Here is a 22,182-nt window from a genome sequence, read left to right as displayed (position 1 = left end):
AGTGATGAACCGATTGAAATATTTCAAAAAAAAAAATTAAATCGATATCAAAATTCCACACCCAAAAATGTAGAAATAACATCTTTAAAAAGCTGTTTCCAAAAAAAAAAAAAAAATCTTTAAAAAAGCCAAACATCTTAGGAGCCCAAATAAAAAAAATCTCTGAGCACGGAGAATATAGTACCAATACAAGTGGAAAGAACGGCTTAAGCTTTCAGGGGCATTCTAAAATGTATACGCATTCCGTACTCTTATAAACAACTGAAATGAAAACTTTAGGCGGTATACTTGACGTTAGTTTGGGCGTGAATGCTGCAATTACTAATGCTTTGAAAAGTCCTAGATTTGGGATCCACTAGCAATCATTCATACATGAATTCATGGTATTTAACTATTTATCTATCTATACATAGTAAATATAAAAGTTCTTTCCACTACTTAATGGTATCGCAGTGGTTAAAAGTGGTTATTTATCTGAATAACCCTAAGATTAAGTTCGATCCTTGAAAAAAAACATTTTTGGAAAAAAATTGACTTTCACCGTACACTCATCGAAATTGAGAAAGCAATGCATATATATATATATATATATATATATATATATATATATAAAAGTAGAGTTATATTGACAAACATTTTTTTTTATAAACTTATAAACTACACTATGTCTAATTGATAATACTCTATTCAAGAGTGTATTACCGGTCAGATATATTGTAACTTGTAAGAATTTGTAAATAAAAAATTTATAAATATAACATTTTCTTATATATATATATATATATTAAAAAAAATTAGGAGCTCCCATTGCCAAATGGAGGTAAACAATTATTATTTGACATCATCTTTACATCCTAATGTTGAAAAAGAATAAGGTCGATAACGTTATAATTGGGAGCTCGTTTTCTCAGTGTGATGGTTCAATAGTTTAAAGCAGGCAATTGAAACTAGAGTTGTATTATCGTAAGTTCAAGTAACAGTTCATCAGGCAGAGTGCCCAGTCCACAAGAACATGCATGTGAGATCAAATAGAGCAAGTCACTTTGCCATTTTCCCAATGCTAAACATGGCATATTGTTGCCTTATTCCTTACTACACGTCTCCAAAACAGACACTTTATCTGTTTCTTTTTCGATATCTAAAAACTGAGACAGGCAAGTCATTTTGTAAATAACAAAATTTCCAGCTATTATTAACGGGGGAATTTCGATATTCGAACACTTTCTTTCTTTTCATGACCAGCTATTATTAACAGGAGTGGTTCCGTTAAAATTTTACAATGACCAGTTAAGTGAAATTTTTGTATTTATTTTTTTTCTTCCGTATACATTAAATAAGTAGAATCTAATTATCATTAATAAAAAGAAAGATAGATACAAAAATTTCACATGATCAAGTCATCTAAAATTTTAACACAAGAGAATTCAATTCCCTTTTGATTTGTTTTTCGGTTTATTTCTTGTGGCTGCCTTTTGGTTGTGCTCAAAATTTTCCCACTATTCAAATGACCATTTATTTAAAAAAAGGAGAAAACTTTTTTGGATTCATTAATTTAACCGCTCTCTTCATCTCTTCATGTCTTTTTGGTCTTCCATTTTGATTATCGGCTGCAATAAATAAAGCCTCTTTTCACCTTCCAAGGTTCACACTTCCATTTGCCTCCTTATCTCTATAAATTCCTAGCATCTATCCCTACTCCGATTCAACACGCTCAAACTCTTTCTCTCTCTTTCCCTCTCATTTAACTTTTCTGCCTTCTCTAACTTAAAGCAAATATGAGTAAGATCACAGCTCTGTTCTTCACGGTTCTGTTCCTCTGCTACATGGTTACCCACTCTGCACGCCCTGAACCAGTTTTTCACAAGGAATCTTCTGCAGTAACGCACCATCAGGTTGGTTGTGTGTTACCGCTGTTAGTGTTAGCTTTTACGTTAGTTTTTCTCATATTGATGCTTAATAAATGTCTGATCCATGTATATATATTTCATGTGTCTAGGAAGTTGAGGCAGTTGACGAGAGTTGTGAAGGCATTAGAGAGGAGGAATGCTTAATGAGGAGGACACTTGTCGCTCATATAGACTATATTTACACGCAGAAGCATAATCCTTGAAAGTGAAAGAATCTTCGCTCCCCAAGTCCTTGTTTTGATATGTTGTTTGTTATTGTAGATTAGGTGCTGGTGACTGGTTTATTTGGCCGTGCCCTCGGAGACTCTTTCCTTTCTTTTTGCCAATATATAATAATAGTACTAATATGCTATGGAATCAAAACTGTCATGGAAATATTTGTCTGCTTTAGTGTATAAGATGAAGATCAATTATCCTCAGTATAGAATCAGTCTTCTCTTCTTTTTATTTGGATAATTGGACATCCATGAACAATATGATCTATGTCTAGCAACAAAAGGGGTATTATTATATTTAAAATTGCACAGCAACTCAGCCAACGAGAGCAAAGGGGAAATGGATTTAATTGATTCTCTTTTTATATAATTTTATTATGTGAAATTGTAAAAATATTTTTTATATAAAAAATCATAAATTTTAAGGGTTACTCGTTGCTGCTGTCGTTGCATATGGGAAAAGTGCCAGCAAACCTAATAACACTAGGATATGGATCTATATCCTGGAATAAAAAAATTCCTATACAGAACTATATCCTGCTAAAAATAAATGTTGCAGCAAATTTTCTGACCTAAACGACAACAGAACAGCTATTAAAGCCAAATTTTAACAGGGTAGAAAGGGAAATAAATATACTCACTATGATCACATTGCTTAAAGCGGTTTTTGTATAAATAAAATTCTTGTATCTCTTTTGAAAAAAAACGAAACAGAAGAGTAGACAACATTAAACAGAAATTACTGCGGATTCATTGAGTCCCATAAGTATTAGACTTAAGATAATCCTCTTTTTTCTCAATTTAATTTGGACGAACGAAGTAAGTCACAGAAAAAAGTACGTGAGTATTGACTTGTAGAGGTAGAGGTAACCATAACTTTGGATTTAATGCAAGCTATTACTCTCATCTGCTTCCTGTATTCAATGTAATCAACAACTCGTGTTGCTTCTTCAGTTGGGAAGACTGATCGAATTGGTTGACAGTTGAGCTTCAAGTTATAACTTCAGATGTTATTTAAAACTTCCTATTTTGACTTGCAAATATAGAGAGGCCTCAAAGAAATAAGCGGCTATGTAAAGCACTTGCCTCTCGATGTTGTTGCAAGCATTCATATACCGTAATTCCTCAATAACTATCCTGCTGCTGTTGTCTTTTTCAGCAGCCTAAAAAAATCTAGGCGAATCCCTGAGTCCGACCAACAACAAAGTAGGGCGTCCCTTATAATTTTTTAAAAACCAATTTTCATCACAACATAATGGTTACATATTATGAAGAAAAATTTAATTATATTTGATTGGATTCAAATTCTCTCGTATCATAATAAGCAATTTAATGATTTTTTTTTTCTTATTGGTATTTTTATACAAGGAGAATATTAGTAAGGTGTTTTTTAATTTTTTTATTATTATTGATGAAATTTCAAGTGAATCCCATTAAATAATTTGGCTACTTTTCATTATTATTGGGATCCACATAGAAGTTCATTCAATAACAAAAAAAAAAGTGTTAAAAAGATCATGTCAAAGAACGTATTAATAGGATTTCTCTTTGTACAAATGTAAGAAAGAGATATATTCACTTTAATTTCTACGGGGAAATCATTCTGGCGGAATATTTTATTTCATATATTTTATATTACTTTCTCTAGTATTTTTTTTGATTGATTTTAATATAAAACAATTAAAAGTAGGAGCTGTTTTTTATGCATTATTAGTGCTCACGGGTGAACTTTCCAATTCTTCATTTGGTCCAAGATCAGTTTGTTTACCAGATGAGTAGATCCGTATGTTATCATAATGGAAGATCTGAGTTTCACCCTTCTGATGGACAGATATATAGTGATGAGAGACAATTGTTCATCACGCATTATTGCCAAACCAATATTTGCGCTTGCATGTAAGGATTTGAGTCTGATTTCACCCGCAATGTCGTCCTAATATAAGTTTGATAAAAATGAAAGTCAAGTGTGGTAATCTAAATTAATATAAAATTGTGTTAAATATGAAATATTATAACTACAATATAGTGCAACTAGTTCTAACAAGTTGTACACAAAATAAGTTATATGGTTAGTTTGTTAAATAATTGTCTTGGATCAAATAAATGAATTTGTAGCACCAAAAAAAGCAAAATTTGTTCGTGAATGAAGCATATCTAGCGATTTGAAAAAGCCAAAAGCCTAAAGCCAATATGAAGAGGGACGCAGGTCGAAGCCATTTGTCAAAAACCATAAATTATCGAAACTTGAAAATTACAACTTGCGTCTGGGTTTGTGTCGACGTGTATTATCTGCTGTTTCTGGCATATCTTTCTCTTAACTTTCTCTGTTTTCCCTTTGCCCCTGCATTGTGACACCTCGAATCTGGTCGAAGATTTTCAATTCTGTGAAGTGCTTGATCTCGTTATATTGGAAGATTTTGTGTACGTTTGAATGATTGTGTGTCCGTAATTAAGGATTGGTGATGTCTCTGGCAAGGCAATACTTAGCCCATCCACTTCATGAGTATTGGAAAAAGAAGCTTTACGTGGAGGCAACTACAAAGGAGCACGATTCTCGCTCAACTTCTGTACTTATCATCTGAGTTGCAAGCCTATCAAGCTTGATATGTACAAATTCACTGTATAACTCATTCGTTAATAAGCAATCAATCTTATTATTTTATTATTATAGTTAACTAGAGATTTGTTCCAAAATTTACAATTAATTATTTGCATTGCACTTCAAACACAACTACAGTATAGGTAAGGTTCATTTAGTTGGTAACCCTTTTGGAGGTGGGGTTTCTACCCTCATTCTTGTCTTCAGCCATTTTTTGCCTCACTTCTTGTCTTCTTGATGCTTCTTCCATACAGCCAACATAGTCTCTCTACGCCTCAAAGCCTCAACATCCATATCATATAGTTTTCAAACTAGAATAAAAGGCCTGCAGTCATGGGGAGGATCAATGAAAGATCCTTCGAGAGAAAATTTCCAAATGAACCAAGTTCATCCAATTCATATAATTCACTAATGAGTTACTTTGGAACTCTGAGTCCTATTTATACAATGAAACAACTACCTAGATGATAACTAACAATTACCTAACTAATCAAATAACAAACTACCACCTCATTACTAGCTAATGACAATGTTCCATGACTTGCCAAGATAAGTGTAGTCTTAGTCTTAGCTGATTTAAACTTATACTAAAATGAAGCTAGCAAACTATATATCAAACATGTTAATAAGTGCAATTCGCTCTGAGCCTCTGTCATTGCCAGTCAGATATCAAACATTCCACCTCTATTGATGAAGAAAGAGTAATAGGAAACTAAGGACGTGTACAGATTTACACATTATGCACAACTACAATATAGGTGAGGTTCAGCCAGTTGGTACAATGCCAAAATTTACACACAGGTTAAGAAGTGTAATAATAATTACCATATAGTGAAACGTTGCCCTCCTACAACAGTTTAAAATCACTATACACAAGGGGGATTGTGGCCACCCAAAGTTAGCAAGGCATAAGGAAATCTCAGTCAGCAGTCCACCTCTCATCCAGTTTTATCATAAAACTGAGTTGTTGTTACCAGAGCAAAGAAAAAAGAAAAAGAAAAAGAAAAAAAGAGAAATCCAATGACGATCTGTACATGTGCACCTGATCAATGGAAAAGATCAAATCAACAACATATCCAGATTACAGAAAGGTGTACCTAAAAGAAGATTCCAATTCGAGAATGTGTCTAATCATTAATGATTACGCCCCTAAACAAACAAGAGTACAAGACTGCTGGATGATGAATGCCAGGTTTTCTGCGAGGGAGTTCTGGAATGTGGCTGTCCCATGATTATGAGGGCTACAATGTAAGAGAAGACATAACTGCAGGAAGGATCACGTCTATGGTCACTGTACATTCTTTAATAATTAATACAATAATGTTTTTCAAAATAAAGGGCCGACCCAGTTCAAATACCCACTTCGTGAGTGTCTGGGGAAGGGAATACTCTAGGCAGTCTTTCCCCTGCTTTTTGCAGAGAGGCTGATTCGAACCCGCGACCTGACACACCACGGCAAGCAAGCTTACCGCTGAGCCAAGCCGGCCCTTCATGATGTTTTTCAAAATCATTAATAAAATTTATCCATGTATGATATGAAGATATTATGATGTAGCTGCATAGCCAAAGAAGCAGCAGCATTAGAAAAATTTTCTAGTTCAAAATGATGAATCACATGTATTTGGTGAACGAAACTAGTGACAACTACTTAAGCAGGCACCAAAGCCCAAGCGCCACCCATTATGTGCAGGCACAACGACAGACATATCGTCACAATAACAGAGGATTTAGCTGCAGCATATCTCACAATCTCAACCAGTGCATCGTGAACAATATGAGCACATCTTTTTACAGAAGCACAAAATGTCTGTAAAAGAAACTCCATGAACGATCTAACTGTCTCAAATGTCACCCTCCCGGTCACATCAAGAACAAGCCTCCTATTACTGGGAACAGCCAATGTGGAAGAAACCTTGCTGACCCAGCCACTCTCATTTTCTTCATCGCAAACATCTCCTGCTTTTGATTCAATTGATGATGTTTCTACACCCAAGTCCTCATTTCTGGCTGGACTTGGAGTTTCTCCAATAGCCAAATAAGAAGGTGAACTTGAATTAACATTGGGATTTGAACTCGTTAACACTTGGTGAGATGTTTTGACGAGAGTCTCTATGGAACCATTACAAAGAGATAAAAGTATGTCTCTCATTCTAGTCTCATACTTTGGGTTAGTTAAGCCAGCAAAGAAATCATCATAGGGGTTGATACCCATGGTCTTGTCAAGATAAACAGCAACAGCAGTGCTCACAAACAATTGGACACAATTCCCAATTAGTTCCCCGCACCTTTCACCACAAACTACATCAACCCATGTTGGAACAGGACCAGACTTGGAGCCAACATGTGTAACACCACTAGTTGCATTACTTGAATTCGATTCTCCACCAAAGTGGGCATGGGCATGGGCATGGGCATTAGGATCTGAATAGTAGGCAAGAACCAGGTTCCTAGCAAAGCTTCCGAGAACTACAGAAGCAAAGCCTGACCCAGCTGGTGTTAGAAGTTTGTCCAGCAGCCGGTCCACGACGGTTGAACTTGAACCGGTACTGGTTTGATCAGCATCGGTCCGGTTCATAGATTGATAACCACGCAAGACCCCCACAGTCAGAGCACGGGTTACGCTGACAAAAGAATCTGAAAAGTGTTCAGAGCGAGCAATTTTGGAAATTTGCTTCAAGCTATTGGGCACTTCATCCGAATCAGACTGCAAAAAATCCTTCATGTCTCCGGAGACCACACCAATTGTCTCTGCAGATTCGGATATGGCTTCTGCTACGGAAACCAATGCACCCATCACCTTAGAAATTTTTTTTCTCTTACGAGTTATGGAAGGCGCATGATAAACCCTGTAAGCACCGTACCCACCCAACCCAACCGCACACAAAATCAGGATCCATTTCTTCCTTTTACACGCATAATCAAAACCCTTTTCAACCAATTGCAGTTCCATTAACAACTGGCCAATTTATTATAATCCTAAATCTAATCCCAGTTTTTCCTAACCCCAACTAAATTCGGTGATATCAAACTGAATGGGATTGAAACACATCAGGAACATAAATTTTTTTGAATAGACGTAGATAAGAGAGACAGACCTGGGAGAATGTTATGAGCTTAAAAACTCACAAGAAAGTTTGCAATTGGGGTTTCCTTTTTGGTGGAAGCAATAGCCCCAACAATCGTCTTCAATTCAGTCCTTACGCCAAATTCGATTCATAACTGCCACTAAAATAATTCTTGTCCGTATTTAATTTTTGAGGATATAATCGATTATGGGCTTGGTCTTTATGGACAGTTATTCGTTTGTGGTAAAAGCGCGCATGGGAAACTCCTGTTTGGGCTGGCTGGATTGGTAAACAGTCCATAGGAAAAGAAATGACTAATATCATGTTTCATTTGTCCTTTAAAGATAGTATAGAATAAACTATTATTCATATCATCAACAATTTTTGGGTTTGAATGATTAAGGAGTTTGTTTCCCTTAGTATATAATAAAAGTTTCTTTACTTTCATTATAAGAGTTTATTTGGAAAGTCTTAATTTTAGCTCTTTTTTTCATTTTATAATTATAAATTTAACTAAATATATTTTTATAATACTTTTATTATAAAAAGCTTTTTTTATAATGAATAAAAAAAGCAAAAGAAAAAAAATTTAAAGAGGAGTTTTTTTAATATATATACACTTATTTATTAGATTTCTCATATTTATTTTTCAGTTTGACTCTTATTTCATATTTGTATTTACCAATTTTGCTTTTTACCATAATAATATATTCTCATAAAAAATCATTTATATTTGTTCCTTCAAAACCCTCAAAGCAGCTTTATATAATAACCAAACAACTCCTTATTTTTTATGCTTTTTTAATTTCAACTTAGAAATAATTTTTAACTTAAAAAATAAATATGCCCAACAGGCTCTTAATCAAAAATCTCGAGTTCGAGCTCCTGAAATAGAGAAAATAATTTTGTAAATGATTTTCTATATTTTAATCTATTTTATTTGAAATTATGAATTTTAGAATTTCTTTTAAAAATTTAAAACAGAATTAATCTATAAAATAATTTTTAAAAAATTATATGAAATTATGTTTTAAGGAATTTTTTTATCCATTTATATATATCTCAATACTATCTAATCAATTTCAAATGCAATATAGACTAATAATCATATCAAAATGCTTGTTTAATGCATAACAAATACGGAATATAAGGTTTCCACCAAAGAAAAAAAAAAAAAGTACGGAATAAGGTATAAACTTACCGAACCCTCATCATTTTATACTCTCATCTAATGCTCTTATCCTATTTTGTCACTCAAACAAGTGCTAACACTACGATCAAAACAAAAGTTCAGTTATTGGTTTTTTGCCCAAATCTTAAGAGTAATAAAAAGCAAACGTGATATAAGTGGTTCTATATTCATATCTCCTAAACTTCAGTGTGAAAAGAAACTACAAGCTACATATACAAGGCCTAACGCGATTCCAGAAATGGATTCGCAACCGCATATTTACACAAACACGTGGCCCTCGCAATTTGAGTATTTGACTGCACGTTCAATCAGGTCACCCAGATTAGCAGGACTGCCACCTAGAAAACAAGAGGCACGTGGCACAAGGGAAAGCTCTCAGCCTACCTGCCTGTGTGTTACTAGATTTAACCCCCGTGAGTGACTTCACGTTCTCCCCGTTTCTATTTTACTCTCTCGAACTTTGCACACACTCTCAATTCTCAATTCCAAAGCCAGAACAACTCTCTTATAACCGTATCCCCAAAAGCCACGACCTCGAACAACACCAGCTCCCAAGAACTACAATAATACATTACAAATACCAAAAGTATGAGAATTGAGAGTTACATTTCGGGTTTCCAATATTGGCAGGTATTTTGTTCTGTACGCGCGGGACAAGGATCACGCTGCCAAATATAGAAATTAATCAAGATTTGGCCCCTTCTTTGTGTCCTTCTCTTCTCTATCACCCCCCATGAACTTCACATCTACTGTTAACCCTAAAGGTAACCAACCGCCTTATCCTGTGATCTTTTTCGAGAATTGACCGTGCGATATTCAAATTTCCCTTTCTTTTCCTCCATAACGGAACGTAATTTCTTTGTTCTCGCTTCTCAGCCTCAGGAGCAAATTACGTTGATTTTCTGCCCCAGATAATTGTTTTTCATTTTTATAAACAAGTATTTTATGAATTCTTGGAAACTTCCGTGCTTTAATGAACGGAGAACCCTGTCTTTTCCTTACAACTTCCCAGTCTTTTTTTCACAAACAATTGGTTATACGATAAGTATGACACGACAAAGTTCCAAGATCTAAATGATTACCAACGATACGGTTTTCTGTGTCATCGCTTAGAAAACAAGATAAACGGCGTTCTTATCGCCACGTTTCCTTACCATATTCTGTTTTTGTACACACGTGTTTTCTTTGATCATGGGTTTTGAAAACGCTTTTAAATTGATAGATTGCAGCGCTGCTTCCAGCTGGGTTATTATCCAACACACAACAAACTCGATTTGTTCATAAGAAAACAATGGAAATATTTTACCAGGCCCACATCGATAGGGAGATTGAATCGCTAATCGAAAGAATACATCCTCCCAGGTACTGCACCATCTTTCTCTTCTTGGTAGTGTCAATACTTTCATGCTGTATTCTTCTTCTTGTTCTTTATTAATTACAAATCATTGATTTTTTTTGGCTAAGCTGCTTCATGATATAGATTGCTTAATGAATTAAACGTATTTAACTCTCTTGTGGCAGGGTCTGTATAGACAATGATTCTTGCCGAGACTGCACTGTAGTGAAGGTCAGATACAATTCTCCACATTCGAGATGCATATGTTAAATCATTAATCCATCGTACGAGTTGGACCTTATTCATTAGTCTTTGCTAGTTAACTATGCTTGATTGTTCGGAGCGTCCACCATTAGTTGTTTAATGCTTTGAATCATCACCTACACATTTTAAACCACCCTTAGTACTGGTAGTACTTGGTGAGATCGATAAATCATTGAGTGTATATATATATATATATATATATATATATAGTAGGAGCATATATAGGAATTGAACATATGATACACATCAATTAGAAAAATATTCATTGTAGAGATTTCCAATACAATTGTCAGCCTAACAGTTGGAACCAATACAATTATTGTGCTTGCTTTTTTAACCATTAAAAGTTAGGATATCAATGGTAAAGGGTGGAAGAAGTCTACCTAGTTCTGTACCTGATTGCCGAATAACTTAATTTATTCCCTATTTCTGTTTTATTGTCATCTTGTGAGGGGAAGAAAAAAATCTCAGCTGAACTACAAAAGAAAAACCAAATTTGGCTCGTATTCTATGAAAATGACGTAAAGCAGTTGTAAAAAGAGTCACTGGTTTCATGTACCTAAAGATTAAAATAAAATAAAATAAAAAGAGTCTCTGATTTAGAAATCAGAGACAAGCAAACAGGCAGAAACAGTTATTGTTGCTAGCAACCAAAAATAATATAATGGTTTAGGCTTTTGGCTTAAGAGGTCTAAAACAACAACTAAATGCAGGAGCGTGAGAATTAAAAAAACTTCTGACTTCATTTTCTTTTAACAATTCAACATTAAATTTAATAAATTCTTCTTGAAATTCAAATATGAGTGATAAATAATTAAGTCCTGATGGATTAGGAATATTCTTAGTTAGAATCAGCTTAAAATTTTGGGATAAGATACGATATCAAAGTCACATATTATTGATTGGGTTCCTAATACATGGGTCATTGTTAGTGGTCTGTGTATTGGGATTGGGCTTCTCACATGCTCCCTCCCTGTCTAACTTAACAAATTGTATGTTGCTGACAAACAGGTTGATAGTGCGAACAAGCATGGGATATTATTGGAGATGGTCCAGGTGTTGACAGATCTTGACCTCATCATTTCCAAATCATACATTTCCTCTGATGGTGGATGGTTTATGGACGGTCAGTGTTTCTCCTTCTCCAATCCCCTTTTTTTCGTGCAGTTTTCTAAAATTTCCCTCAATCCTTCGAAATGATAATTGAGTAAATAATCATTAAAATGCTTACATTTATCTTGTATGAGCTATGCATGAGTCATGAAACACCAAGCTCCATGACTGCTCCATGACTATGACACCATCATCTGCCAACTGTAATGGTTCGTTTCTGATCCATGTGATGTGGTGTCGCTCTTTATTTCTTACACAATGCAGTGTTCCACGTGACTGATCAAGCTGGCAAGAAGCTCACAGACGAAAAACTCATGCTCCACATTCAGCAGGTCTTTCTCTCTGTCTCTTCCATTTTGCACTAATGTCATGCTTACACATTATTTTGTTAAAGAAATATATATATATATGTATTGAAATATATGTTTTTCATATTTTATTATTTTAAAAAATGAGATAAAATATTTACAAAAAAAAAAAAAAAAAAATAAGATAAAATAATGTAAAGAAAATGATGGGTAAATATTATTACAGGTCTCTCCCGGTAATCTTATTTATCTAATTATTCAAAGAAACAAATAATTTAATTATATGAAACTAAAATATAAAATCCGAAAGACAAATTGAACAAAGATAATTCATGTTCTAGGCTCTGTGCGCCACTAGAAGACAAGGAGAGATTTTAAGGGACTCAGAAATGTCCAGTTGCAATGGACCACAGCCGCAACCAAACGTGTCAACGGTGAACACAGCCTTGGAGATGACTGGGACGGACCGACCGGGCCTTCTATCAGAGATATCAGCAATGCTGGTGGACTTGGGCTGTAACGTCACCTCTGCAATGGCCTGGACCCACAATGACATTGCGGCCTGCATTATCTACGTGGAAGACGCATCCCAACCTGGGCCCATCAGCGACCCAATAAGGTTGGCCCACTTGGAGGAGAAGCTGGAGAACGTGGTGGAGGCCCATGGTGGGACGGGAGAGAGGAAGTGCGTGAGGTTGACAACCTTCTCCGCCGGGCGCACCCATACCGAACGGCGGCTCCACCAGCTGATGTACGCGGACAGGGATTACGAGAGCTGCCGTGCCTGTCACGGGGATAGTAGCGGGGAGCACAAGAAGGGGTGTGATGGGACCCACGTTTCTGTTGGTAGATGCGAAGACAAAGGGTACTGGGAGGTTAACGTGAGGAGCAGGGACCGTCCTAAGCTACTCTTCGATACGGTGTGCGTGCTAACGGACATGCAGTATGTCGTGTTTCACGCCGCCATCAGGTCACAGAGACCAATGGCTGATCAGGTGCTAGCACAATTTCAATTTTCAAGTGGAGCTATATTATTCTTATGCAGTTGGTATTAATCCACGTTTTGCAGGAGTACTTCATAAGGCACAGCATGGGTAGTTCAACTCTGGACAGCGAAAGCGAGAGGCAAAAGTTCACCTTATGCTTAATTGCTGCTATAGAGCGCAGAGTCTCGCATGTAAGTTCCCTATAAGACCCTGCATTAAGTTTTTCTTCTGCTTTTTCGTTATTATATACTATACCTGTATGCTTCATCCGTCTTAATCGTGGCTCTTAATTAATATGAAATGATGCAGGGATTAAGGGTGGATATTCGCACTGAAAATAGAGTAGGGCTGCTATCGAGTGTGACGCGGGTCTTTCGTGAAAATGGACTATCCATATCAAGGGTTGAGATTAGAACAGAGGGGGAGAAAGCAGTGGGATCGTTCTTTGTTACAGATTCTTCAGGTCGAGAAGTGAACCCAAATATAGCGGAGTTGGTGAGACGAGAGTCTGGTGGATCCATCGTTACTGATCACAAGTCGCCCCATAGGGTACCTCAATCATCACCCTCATCGGTTATACGTGAAACCAAGAGCAGTGTAGAGGCTAAGCCAAGATTTTCTCTTGGAAGAATGCTATGGTCTCATTTAGAGCGCTTTTCCGGTAATTTTGGCCCCATTAATTAGATCCTGATAAGCTCCCGTCTCCGGAAATGGTGTTCTATTTCAAGGAATGTCCCTACTAAATTGCTGTATACACAAAAATGAGAAGGGGTAGAGTTGTTCTAACTTCTATTTTGATTGTCACTGTACATATTTTATCATTAAAATCCCAGGCTATTACACGATGAGAAATGAGATTGACAGGCTAATTTGTACTCTTTAAGTGGTATGAGCAATGAGCTTAGTAGGATATGGCTTTGAGTGTATTGAGATTGAGGAATGGATCTTCCTACATGAGTTTTTAACATGACATGATCATGAAAAGAGAGAAATACACACATACAATAAACAAGTGGAACTCTAATAAAATTTGTAAAACCCTATTTAATATGTTTGTGTTCATCTCTCTTTACCTAACGATCTTACAATATCCATTGTCCGTAGAGGTTGATATTGTTATGTCATTTTCAAGCATTGATTTTGGTTTAATCTAATAATCATTAAAAGCTTCCAATGAGGGAGGATGCAGATCACAAAACAAGTCTTCCGCTTCTTTCCTTTGTTTTTTCTTTTGGGGGGTATACCATCCACCTACCAAAGCTTGATCGTTTGTTTTGAACTACTAGGATTCAAACTTTAAACATTTTAGTCTAATCTTTCATCAAAATCGGATACATGCAAGAGTAATAGTATAGCATACCGCCATTTAGTTATTTATTTTTGGGTACAATAGCATTCAGTTGTTTAAAAGAAATAAAAGAGTAACCCCATATTTTTTTAATAAAGTAATGCCCAAAATTGATTTTGGAGAAAAAGGAGTGAATTACAAAGAATAGAAACTTTCAAGCCGTCAGTTAAGACACCCGTCAGCGTGTACAGTGTTACAGGTTCCGGATAATTAACCACCCATCCAAACTTGGAAGTGAACTCCTTTCAGGCTTTCACAACCGTTCCAATCATACGAAGAACGTCCCCCTGAAACATATTATGCTTACTAGGATGGTAGCTATAAGCTCACTTTTACAAGAGCAAACTGGACATCTCGTGAACATAAAGAACAGACAAGCTCCTTGCTTCTTTTTAAATAGTTCGATATAACGTAATGGTTCCATCTGGCGATCCTTCTATTCTTCTTCGTACTGACTCTTCAGGTGTGTTACGGGAATAAAATGTCCAACTCTAATTGTATGTGTGACAAAGTAGCAGAGAAAGAGGATGACGACAAAAATTAGGAGAAATGCTCAAAGGAGAAAAAAGAACAAAATAAGTGATAACATATTTGATACGTCAACAAGAGTCAGTCTCTCGCAATTAATGTCAAGCTGCACAACTGACTTGTATGGCCATTCAATAGCAAGGAAATCAACTAGTTAAATTTGATGCAACACAAGTAAAATTTATCTCACCCATGATCTTTACTATCTTAATTTTGTTTCTATATCTATTGGAATAGGTCAAGTTAGTTATCATCAATGGGCGGAGTACAAAACAATTCCTAACTCCCGTTTAGGATGCAATGGTGTCAAGATACCCCAATATAGCAATTTAAATCAAAGCTACAACAGAACCGACAAGCAGGATAATTACAGTAAATCAACAACCACGCATGCCACTTCTCATATATCAATTATAGTTTTTAAATCAAGATTAAGAAAAATAAAGCCAAGAGGGTGTAGGGAGTATGACAATTACAAGAGCAGTATGCAATGGCGTCAATATACCCAATCCAGCAATTTAAATCAAAGCTACAATAGAACTGATAAGCAGGATAATTCCAGTAACACAACAACCGGCATGCCACATTTCAAAGATCAACTGTATTTTTTAAATTAAAATATAAAAACCTAACACCAAGAAGGATGTCGACAGTATGACATTGACAAGAGCAGGAATGATGCCGATTAATTTCTACTTCACTTGTAGGTTTCTTAATCTCAGAAATTCAAAAATCCCAATTAAACCAAACTACCAAAGCCAAAATAGCAGCGAGTTAAAACTAATGATGAACTATATTATTAAGCATTAGAAATTAGGACTTCAGAGTTCTGATCTTTAGGCACAACAGCAATGTTAATACCTGTAATTATGGGGATGCAAGTTCTTCAGTGTGAGGTGGTGTTTAAGAGAAACATCTAGCTATCTCCGAACGAAATAGCCCTAAGATTATGCATCACATGCTTAGAAATTTTACTATTGACAACACCAGCTTATTATAAAAACAAAGTTTTACCCTTGCTTATATATTTCAATCGCTATATTCCCTCTATTTTTATAAAGCGTAGTTATTCTCATGATCAATTAAATAAATATTCATCATGGCTGTTACTAATAATATCATGCCAGGTTACATTTAAGATCGTTTAAAAACAAGTTCAGTCAATTAAAAGTATTAATAATCTCAAATAACTTGGAATTCAATACCAAATCGAAGATTTAATTTATGTACGGTGCAGTAATAACCACACATTGGACAATGCCGGAAACTGGCTTTATGTACACACACATTTTTCAGAAGTTATTCATCGAGTACAGGGACTATATGCAAATATTTACAAAAATACAAGAGTCATATAAAAAAAACTTACCTCTAGGACATTTTCCGTGGCATTATCATATTACATCATTGTCATCAACGTTAAGCCAATCATTGGAATCCTTGGTCATAGATGTACGAGCACTTGACTGCTCAGAACCAGCATGTCTGCATTCAACGGAATTTATATCCTTATCAAAGTGAGGTGAACTTCTATCTAACTGAACCCAATCTCGTGAGTCTTTTGTTGAAGAATCAGAACCTGATCTATTTTTTTTATAACTTGCATCTGCATCACCATCCTCCTCCTCAAGATCACTGAATGACACATCCTCTTCATTACCAGTATGAAGGGAAGTTCCACTGCGACCAACCATTTCAGAACTATCCTCTTTCAACCAATCATCAGTATCATCCTCATATGTTTCATCCAAAAATCTATTTGTTGAACCAGACCATGATTGTTCTGCAGTTGCATTTATAGGTGTTTCTTTAAACACAGACTTGTCAATAATCTGAGTTAAAGTACTTTGAACGTGCTGTTTCTCCATCTCAACATCAGATACAACCATAGATGGGGCTGCTTCAGCAGCAGAGGTCTGAAGAGGTGCTGATTCAAGTTGAGCATTGCTTGGCACAAAGAGATGTTGTTCCTCCTCTTTTGAGGAAACAGTGCTTCTTGCAGAAAAGTCTGACTCTTTCTTCTCCTTACTTCTTTTGTCTAAAGTCTGAGTCAACATTGCTCTAGCTTCCAGTATCTGCATACAAAACATGAATTGCTGGTAATACAGGCAAGCAGAATCTAATAATACTAAAAGTAACAGAAGCATAAGAATGTTTATTTTGAAATGTCTTGGAGAATTTTCTGTAGTGATATAGAAGGATAAAATATAACTTACAAGGGTTTTAGCAATGAGCTTTGATCATTTAAGCATAGTTACACAGGTGTCTGTTATAATTTCCAAATATCAAACTACAAGATTCAGATGCCAAGAATGTGAACAATAAAATACCTTAATTGTCTCTATTTCAATCATTAGTTGCACATGATTAAAATTAAACTGATTTAAAACAACAGAGTAAATAACGTAACATTTGTCACACATGAGGCATCAGCACCCATTACTCCGTCAAATTTCCAAAATAAACCAAACAAGTGCATCAAACAAATTAAGAAACCAATTCCAATCAAAATTTAACTCACTTCTGGGGTTGATAAAAGATCAGCATCACTTTTTTTGAGTCTAGGGTGCAGGAGTACAAAGTAAATCTTCCAAAAGCAACCATCGCTCATGTATCCAGGGCAAAGTTCCATTCTAAGAGAAGCTAATCTCGGAGCCAGATGTTCAACAGCTAGAGCGTGTTCTTGTTGTGGATCGGACAAATCAAAATCTGAAGAATGAAAAATTTCAGAGATGGCGAAATATCAGCAAGAATCATAAGGAATACAAAGATGAAGCCTGCCAAGGCAAACAAGAGACCTATTATGGACCAGAAAATTGCAGCAAATACAAGGAAGAAATAAATCACCTCGAAATTTTATTAAAAAAAGTAAATAGACTTACATAGATTCCATAATCACGCACAAAAGACAAGTGCATTTTATTTCTTGATCGTTTTGATTTCAAAAATAAAAAAGAAACATTAATTCTCATAATAAGGAAATAAAACGAGACTGAGAAAATCAAAATACCATCAGAATCGGGAAGAGGAAAATCTAGCCATGTCTCCGGATGCATCGCTATGTCTCTCGCAAAGGCCACTACCTCCTCGTTCACTCCAACCACACCGTCGAGATCGTATTCCTCTTCGGATCCAAGTTGAAGGAAACTCGATGCGATCTTCGTGATTTCGGATACTGTCTTATTACCAGAAAGCTTCGAGATCCCACTCTTAAATCTGCCACTAATCTCGGCGAAATCGCTTCGGATTCCAGCAATAAGGTCTTCATCGACAGGATTGGGATCGGAGATATGAGTTTGAGGATCAGCGGGAGGGGCGAGGAAAGAGGCGACTCCCCATAATTGGCGGGAAATGGATTTGGTGAGCTCAGAGATATCCTCTTTGACGCCACGTCCGGTGGGACTTGGAGTAGATGGAGATGAAGATGATTCAGATTGTGATTGCAATTGCGAATCGGGTTGAATGGCATCTGATTCAGATTTCTTTGGAGGGGATTTCAGGTCACCGCCATTGTCGTTGTGAGGGTTTCCTTCTTCTTGTTCATCGTCGTCGAGTCTGAGTGAGTTTGCGATTGTCCTTGCTAACCATGACATCGTTGATTCCAACCTCTCACCTGAGTGAAGAGAAGTTCTTAACCGGATAATATAAGACCTTATGTACGACGCCGTTTCAAAGTACACTAAACAACAATAATAACTAATACTAATAATAATAATCAAATTGTTTTTTATTGAATATAAATGCATGCATATTGGGCTTTTTCACCTTTTTACCCCTTATTAATTAATTAATAACCATTTTGCCCCTGATTCGAAATTATTTATCAATCTGCCCCTCTTTAGTCGACTACATTGCATTTTTAATTGACTAAATGACCAAAACAGACAAAAAATGGCTGCTGGGAGATTTAGTCGACTAAATCTCCCTATTTAGTCGACTAAATCTTCGTATTTTATAAAAAAAAAAAAATAAGTCAGTATGATTTTAATCGATTAAGTAGAGAGATTTAGTCGATTAAATCTCCCAACAACCGTTTAGTCGATTAAAAATGCAAGGTAGTCGATTAAAGAGGGGCAGATTGGTAGATAGTTTCGAATCAGGGGCAAAATGGTTATTAATTAATTAATAAGGGGCAAAAGGGTGAAAAAGCCTGCATATTGCATAGTATATGAGTATGTAAAAATAAAACAAAAAGTCTATTATATAAAATTCATAAGACATATTCATGTACGCCACTAAAAATTCAGTAAAATTTATCAATGTTTGAAGTTTGAATATGAGCATTATTGTTTATCTTTGTTGACAAATTATTATCCTTTTGAAAGAGTGTAGCTAGACGAGTATTTCGTCCTCCTACAAAGTATCCCAACTCTTGCTTTTCACGGTGGAAAGTAATTTTCGAATGAGAAAAAATCGTATTCAAGGAAAATGTAAGAATCTTTTTAGCTAGGTATTTGTATCTTAGCATAATAAAGAAAAAGAAACTAATCTTGACCTATTATTAATATAAAAAATTCCTTTAAATAAATATAAATCTTGACCTATAAGGCTTGTTTCGTCACCTCGTTTCATATTTCCGTCTCCTTTCCTGTATTATTTTCCTCATCAATTTCTAAAGACAAAGATACAAAGAAAATTGGTAGATTGGCACTCTCATGGAGTATTTAATATCAAGTAGTTTAGAGTAACTAAAGTATGAACTACGTGAGCTTAACTAGCTATGAATGGCGTGTTATCGTAGGACAAAGTTTACTTTGAGTAGTAGCTTTCTGAATCAACATTTAGTTTATTTGTAGTTTTTGTTCGCATGCATGTAATGATCCAGATTGTGATTGTGGAATAGCAAGTGAGTTCTGTTAATGTGTAATTTTAAGAATATACTAAATATATTAACTTATATTTCTTCAATAATTTATATTAATTTTATTATTTAAACCATGGAAAAAGTGTTTGTCATTTTAAACGACATAAAGTTATGTCATTTTAAGAGAGAGATAGATATAAAATAAATTTTTTTATTTAAAATAATTATAAAAAATCACTCAATTTCTCTCTCTCATAATTTTCATTTTATATGTCTATCTCTTTACTAAAATGACATAACTTATGTCATTTAAAATGACAGACAACGTACCCTTAAATCATATCCTAAGAATACATAACAAAAGTAGCTGACACCAAGTCCAAATGGTAGAGCCGTACCAGGGTGAGTGAACCGGATTGGATAAAAAAAAAAGAGATAAAACATTATAAAAGGCCTAGGGAACCCGGCCCGGTTCCAAGCTGCTGGTCTTTGTTCCTGGCCTCATTGGAGGGAAAGAAAACTAGTTATAATAAGAAGATGATGAAGATAAATTCAATTCCAGTAAACCCGGTGGCTTTGCCTCACTGGTAGTATCCCGAGATTTCACCTCCAATGCTTCAGATTTCGCACCCTGGTACCAGTTAGTGGAGACTGTTGAGGATGCTGCTGCAATGTCTCTGCTTAACAATATTGGGTTTTGGGGCGTAGCAACAATATTGGAAGTAGAAGAAGGTGCCACACTTTGAAGAAGTTGATGATGAAGCTGATGCTTGACTTCGGGTGCACCCGTAAGCTGCTGAACAAGATCTCGGAAGTTCAGAGCATCCACCTTGTATACTTTGACATGTGTTGGTGGCGGTGGTGCTACTGGCGCTTTCTTCCACGGTTTTGCTTGTGACTTCCGCACGGAATGGAGCAAGTTATGAGATTGAAAAGGGTAAGCATTTTTCAGACCCTTAGCTTCATCAGGCCGGTTTCGGGATAAGTATGAAGACTCAGGCGTCATAGAATAAGCTTCCATATGAACCTTCAAATTTAGATCTGTAACTACACGCAAATTTAGTTGGTTTTTCTGATAATGATAAAATTCAGATAACAAGCTGACCAAAACAATTAAGTAAGAAAAATCCAAGAGACCACGTTACATGTGCTGTATTCAACCATTTATAGATTGTTGGGAGCAAATTGAGGACAGCGATAAAATAAAGGTGCATGTGTTGCACTGATTGTCAATAAAAGACAACGACCTAAGGGTGGGGCAGCTGGGTAATATTCGGACGTGGTTTTTGTCTTGACCGTCGGCGGAATGTATCATGTAAGTAGTGACATATGCAAACCAATCCCTATGGTCAAAATAAGGTAGTTGGACAGATCAGCATCTTAACTACACCATGTATTAAAAAATTCCCTCCAAACTTAGAACTTATGTATCATGTGTTTTTTTTAAAAAAAAATAATAATAATAATAATAGCAAGGTTATTTATATGAAATAACAATATGCCATGTGATTATTAATACATCATTTTTTGAGTAGTAACTCATGCAATTTTAAGTAAAAATAAATAATGGTTAAATATGTCATTTTCATAATGCAATATACTCCATTGTTTAGAATCTTAAGATTAGCTATAAGATATGGTGGTTGTGGCAATTGACGTCTATTGCATGCAACCAAATATGATTGGGTTCCCCACCCCATATATTTACATTGAATATAATATTTATTTAACAAAAAGTTATGATATATTAATATTTTGTTAACTTATATAGTAGATACAAGTTTTTTATACTACCTTCATACCAAAATTTCTCAATGCGACATGTTATTCAAGGGTAATGATATATTCATAATTAGGCTTTAAGAAAATAATAAAAATGGGTGACTGCGTTGCGAGTTGAAACCAATGCAGTCATTCGTGGGAGATTACTCATAAAGATGTGCATGGAGCGGTTTGATTCGATTTTTGTTAAAAACCAAACCGAATCAGTTTTTAATAGTTTGATTTTTAAATCGAACTAATTTTTTTTTTAAATCGGTTTTTAATTTTTTCAAACAGGTTATAAGTCAAAACCGGTTTTAGACGACCATAAACACTTATTAAGTTCAAAACTGATTTTCACCCTCATTTTATCTTACAAACGCAAATGATTATGCCAGTGGTGTGAAAATGATTTTGAAGATGCGATTTAAATGAAAAACTCTTTTACTAAAGCATAGTTGCTATTATTTGATATTTTTCACAGGTCCTCTAATAGTGTTTTTCTCACACACAAATACACAAGGAGTTCTCTAAATATACTTCTCTATTGTATTACTGATTCTGCCAAGCCATTTTTCAAGAGTTACAATGTACTTTTTATAAGCAACAACAAATGATTAAGAATAATAATGACTAACACATAGGAAATCTAAACATATTAATTATCCACTAACATATGCCTAGGGACACACCATAAACAAAAATAAAAACACCTCATAATTCTATTTTCTTTTATTTAAATTAAAGATTAACCTA

The 22,182-nt window shown here is 35.3% G+C and overlaps 5 protein-coding genes across 11 annotated transcripts; 2 read left to right on the top strand and 3 right to left on the bottom strand.

Moving 5' to 3' along the window:
* The first annotated feature begins 1,742 nt into the window (after positions 1–1,742).
* LOC133285645 (phytosulfokines-like) lies at positions 1,743–2,110 on the top strand. Its single transcript, XM_061482894.1, has 2 exons — positions 1,743–1,892; positions 1,997–2,110. The coding sequence occupies exons 1-2, from the start codon at positions 1,776–1,778 to the stop codon at positions 2,108–2,110; spliced, it is 231 nt and encodes a 76-aa protein (XP_061338878.1). The 5' UTR covers positions 1,743–1,775.
* Positions 2,111–4,779: 2,669 nt separating this feature from the next.
* LOC133285655 (protein PHLOEM PROTEIN 2-LIKE A10-like) lies at positions 4,780–7,951 on the bottom strand. Of its 5 annotated transcripts, none has more exons than XM_061482908.1 (4): positions 7,817–7,923; positions 6,469–7,567; positions 5,819–5,985; positions 4,780–5,046 (listed from the first exon to the last, which is right to left on the bottom strand). In XM_061482908.1, the coding sequence occupies exons 2-3, from the start codon at positions 7,513–7,515 to the stop codon at positions 5,863–5,865; spliced, it is 1,170 nt and encodes a 389-aa protein (XP_061338892.1). In that variant the 5' UTR covers positions 7,516–7,567; positions 7,817–7,923; the 3' UTR covers positions 4,780–5,046; positions 5,819–5,862. The 5 variants fall into 5 exon arrangements, 3 of the variants coding, with proteins under 3 accessions (XP_061338892.1, XP_061338893.1, XP_061338891.1); XM_061482909.1 differs by lacking the exon at positions 4,780–5,046 and adding an exon at positions 5,056–5,680; XR_009748031.1 differs by having other exon boundaries at positions 4,781–5,046; positions 5,819–7,951.
* A 1,456-nt stretch (positions 7,952–9,407) lies between these two features.
* Positions 9,408–14,038, top strand: LOC133285649 (ACT domain-containing protein ACR1-like). Its single transcript, XM_061482898.1, has 8 exons — positions 9,408–9,742; positions 10,220–10,340; positions 10,500–10,545; positions 11,590–11,704; positions 11,956–12,023; positions 12,341–12,994; positions 13,069–13,176; positions 13,295–14,038. The coding sequence occupies exons 1-8, from the start codon at positions 9,712–9,714 to the stop codon at positions 13,667–13,669; spliced, it is 1,518 nt and encodes a 505-aa protein (XP_061338882.1). The 5' UTR covers positions 9,408–9,711; the 3' UTR covers positions 13,670–14,038.
* A 335-nt stretch (positions 14,039–14,373) lies between these two features.
* Positions 14,374–18,472, bottom strand: LOC133285660 (uncharacterized). 3 transcript variants are annotated; one of them, XM_061482918.1, is made up of 4 exons: positions 17,872–18,472; positions 17,383–17,570; positions 16,231–16,936; positions 14,374–14,824 (listed from the first exon to the last, which is right to left on the bottom strand). In XM_061482918.1, exons 1-3 carry the CDS (start codon positions 18,452–18,454, stop codon positions 16,256–16,258), a joined length of 1,452 nt encoding a protein of 483 aa, XP_061338902.1. In that variant the 5' UTR covers positions 18,455–18,472; the 3' UTR covers positions 14,374–14,824; positions 16,231–16,255. The 3 variants fall into 3 exon arrangements, with proteins under 3 accessions (XP_061338902.1, XP_061338903.1, XP_061338901.1); XM_061482919.1 differs by lacking the exon at positions 14,374–14,824 and having other exon boundaries at positions 15,260–16,936; positions 17,872–18,317; positions 18,393–18,472; XM_061482917.1 differs by lacking the exon at positions 14,374–14,824 and having other exon boundaries at positions 15,260–16,936.
* Positions 18,473–20,185: 1,713 nt separating this feature from the next.
* Positions 20,186–20,671, bottom strand: LOC133285674 (uncharacterized). Its single transcript, XM_061482938.1, has one exon. It carries the CDS (start codon positions 20,669–20,671, stop codon positions 20,186–20,188), a length of 486 nt encoding a protein of 161 aa, XP_061338922.1.
* Positions 20,672–22,182: the final 1,511 nt, after the last annotated feature.

This window comes from Gastrolobium bilobum, unplaced genomic scaffold, assembly GCF_033153095.1.
Source record: "Gastrolobium bilobum isolate Gb01-03AN ecotype WA unplaced genomic scaffold, APGP_CSIRO_Gbil_v1 utg1162, whole genome shotgun sequence".
Lineage (NCBI taxonomy): Eukaryota > Viridiplantae > Streptophyta > Magnoliopsida > Fabales > Fabaceae > Gastrolobium > Gastrolobium bilobum.
The sequence above is the reverse complement of the archived record's forward strand: the minus strand, read 5'-3'. Positions and strand labels throughout refer to the sequence as shown.

Coding starts and splice junctions, on each gene's coding strand:
- LOC133285649 (XM_061482898.1), top strand. CDS start 9,712: ATGAACTTCACATCTACTGTTAACCCTAAAG. Junction 9,743..10,219: donor ATCTACTGTTAACCCTAAAG/GTAACCAACCGC, acceptor CGCTGCTTCCAG/CTGGGTTATTATCCAACACA. Junction 10,341..10,499: donor GAAAGAATACATCCTCCCAG/GTACTGCACCAT, acceptor CTCTTGTGGCAG/GGTCTGTATAGACAATGATT.
- LOC133285655 (XM_061482907.1), bottom strand. CDS start 7,671: ATGGAACTGCAATTGGTTGAAAAGGGTTTTGATTATGCGTGTAAAAGG.
- LOC133285645 (XM_061482894.1), top strand. CDS start 1,776: ATGAGTAAGATCACAGCTCTGTTCTTCACGGTTCTGTTCCTCTGCTAC. Junction 1,893..1,996: donor CTGCAGTAACGCACCATCAG/GTTGGTTGTGTG, acceptor TCATGTGTCTAG/GAAGTTGAGGCAGTTGACGA.
- LOC133285660 (XM_061482918.1), bottom strand. CDS start 18,454: ATGTCATGGTTAGCAAGGACAATCGCAAACTCACTCAGACTCGACGAC. Junction 17,571..17,871: donor TCCTCTTCCCGATTCTGATG/GTATTTTGATTT, acceptor TTCATTCTTCAG/ATTTTGATTTGTCCGATCCA. Junction 16,937..17,382: donor ATCTTTTATCAACCCCAGAA/GTGAGTTAAATT, acceptor TTTTGTATGCAG/ATACTGGAAGCTAGAGCAAT.
- LOC133285674 (XM_061482938.1), bottom strand. CDS start 20,671: ATGACGCCTGAGTCTTCATACTTATCCCGAAACCGGCCTGATGAAGCT.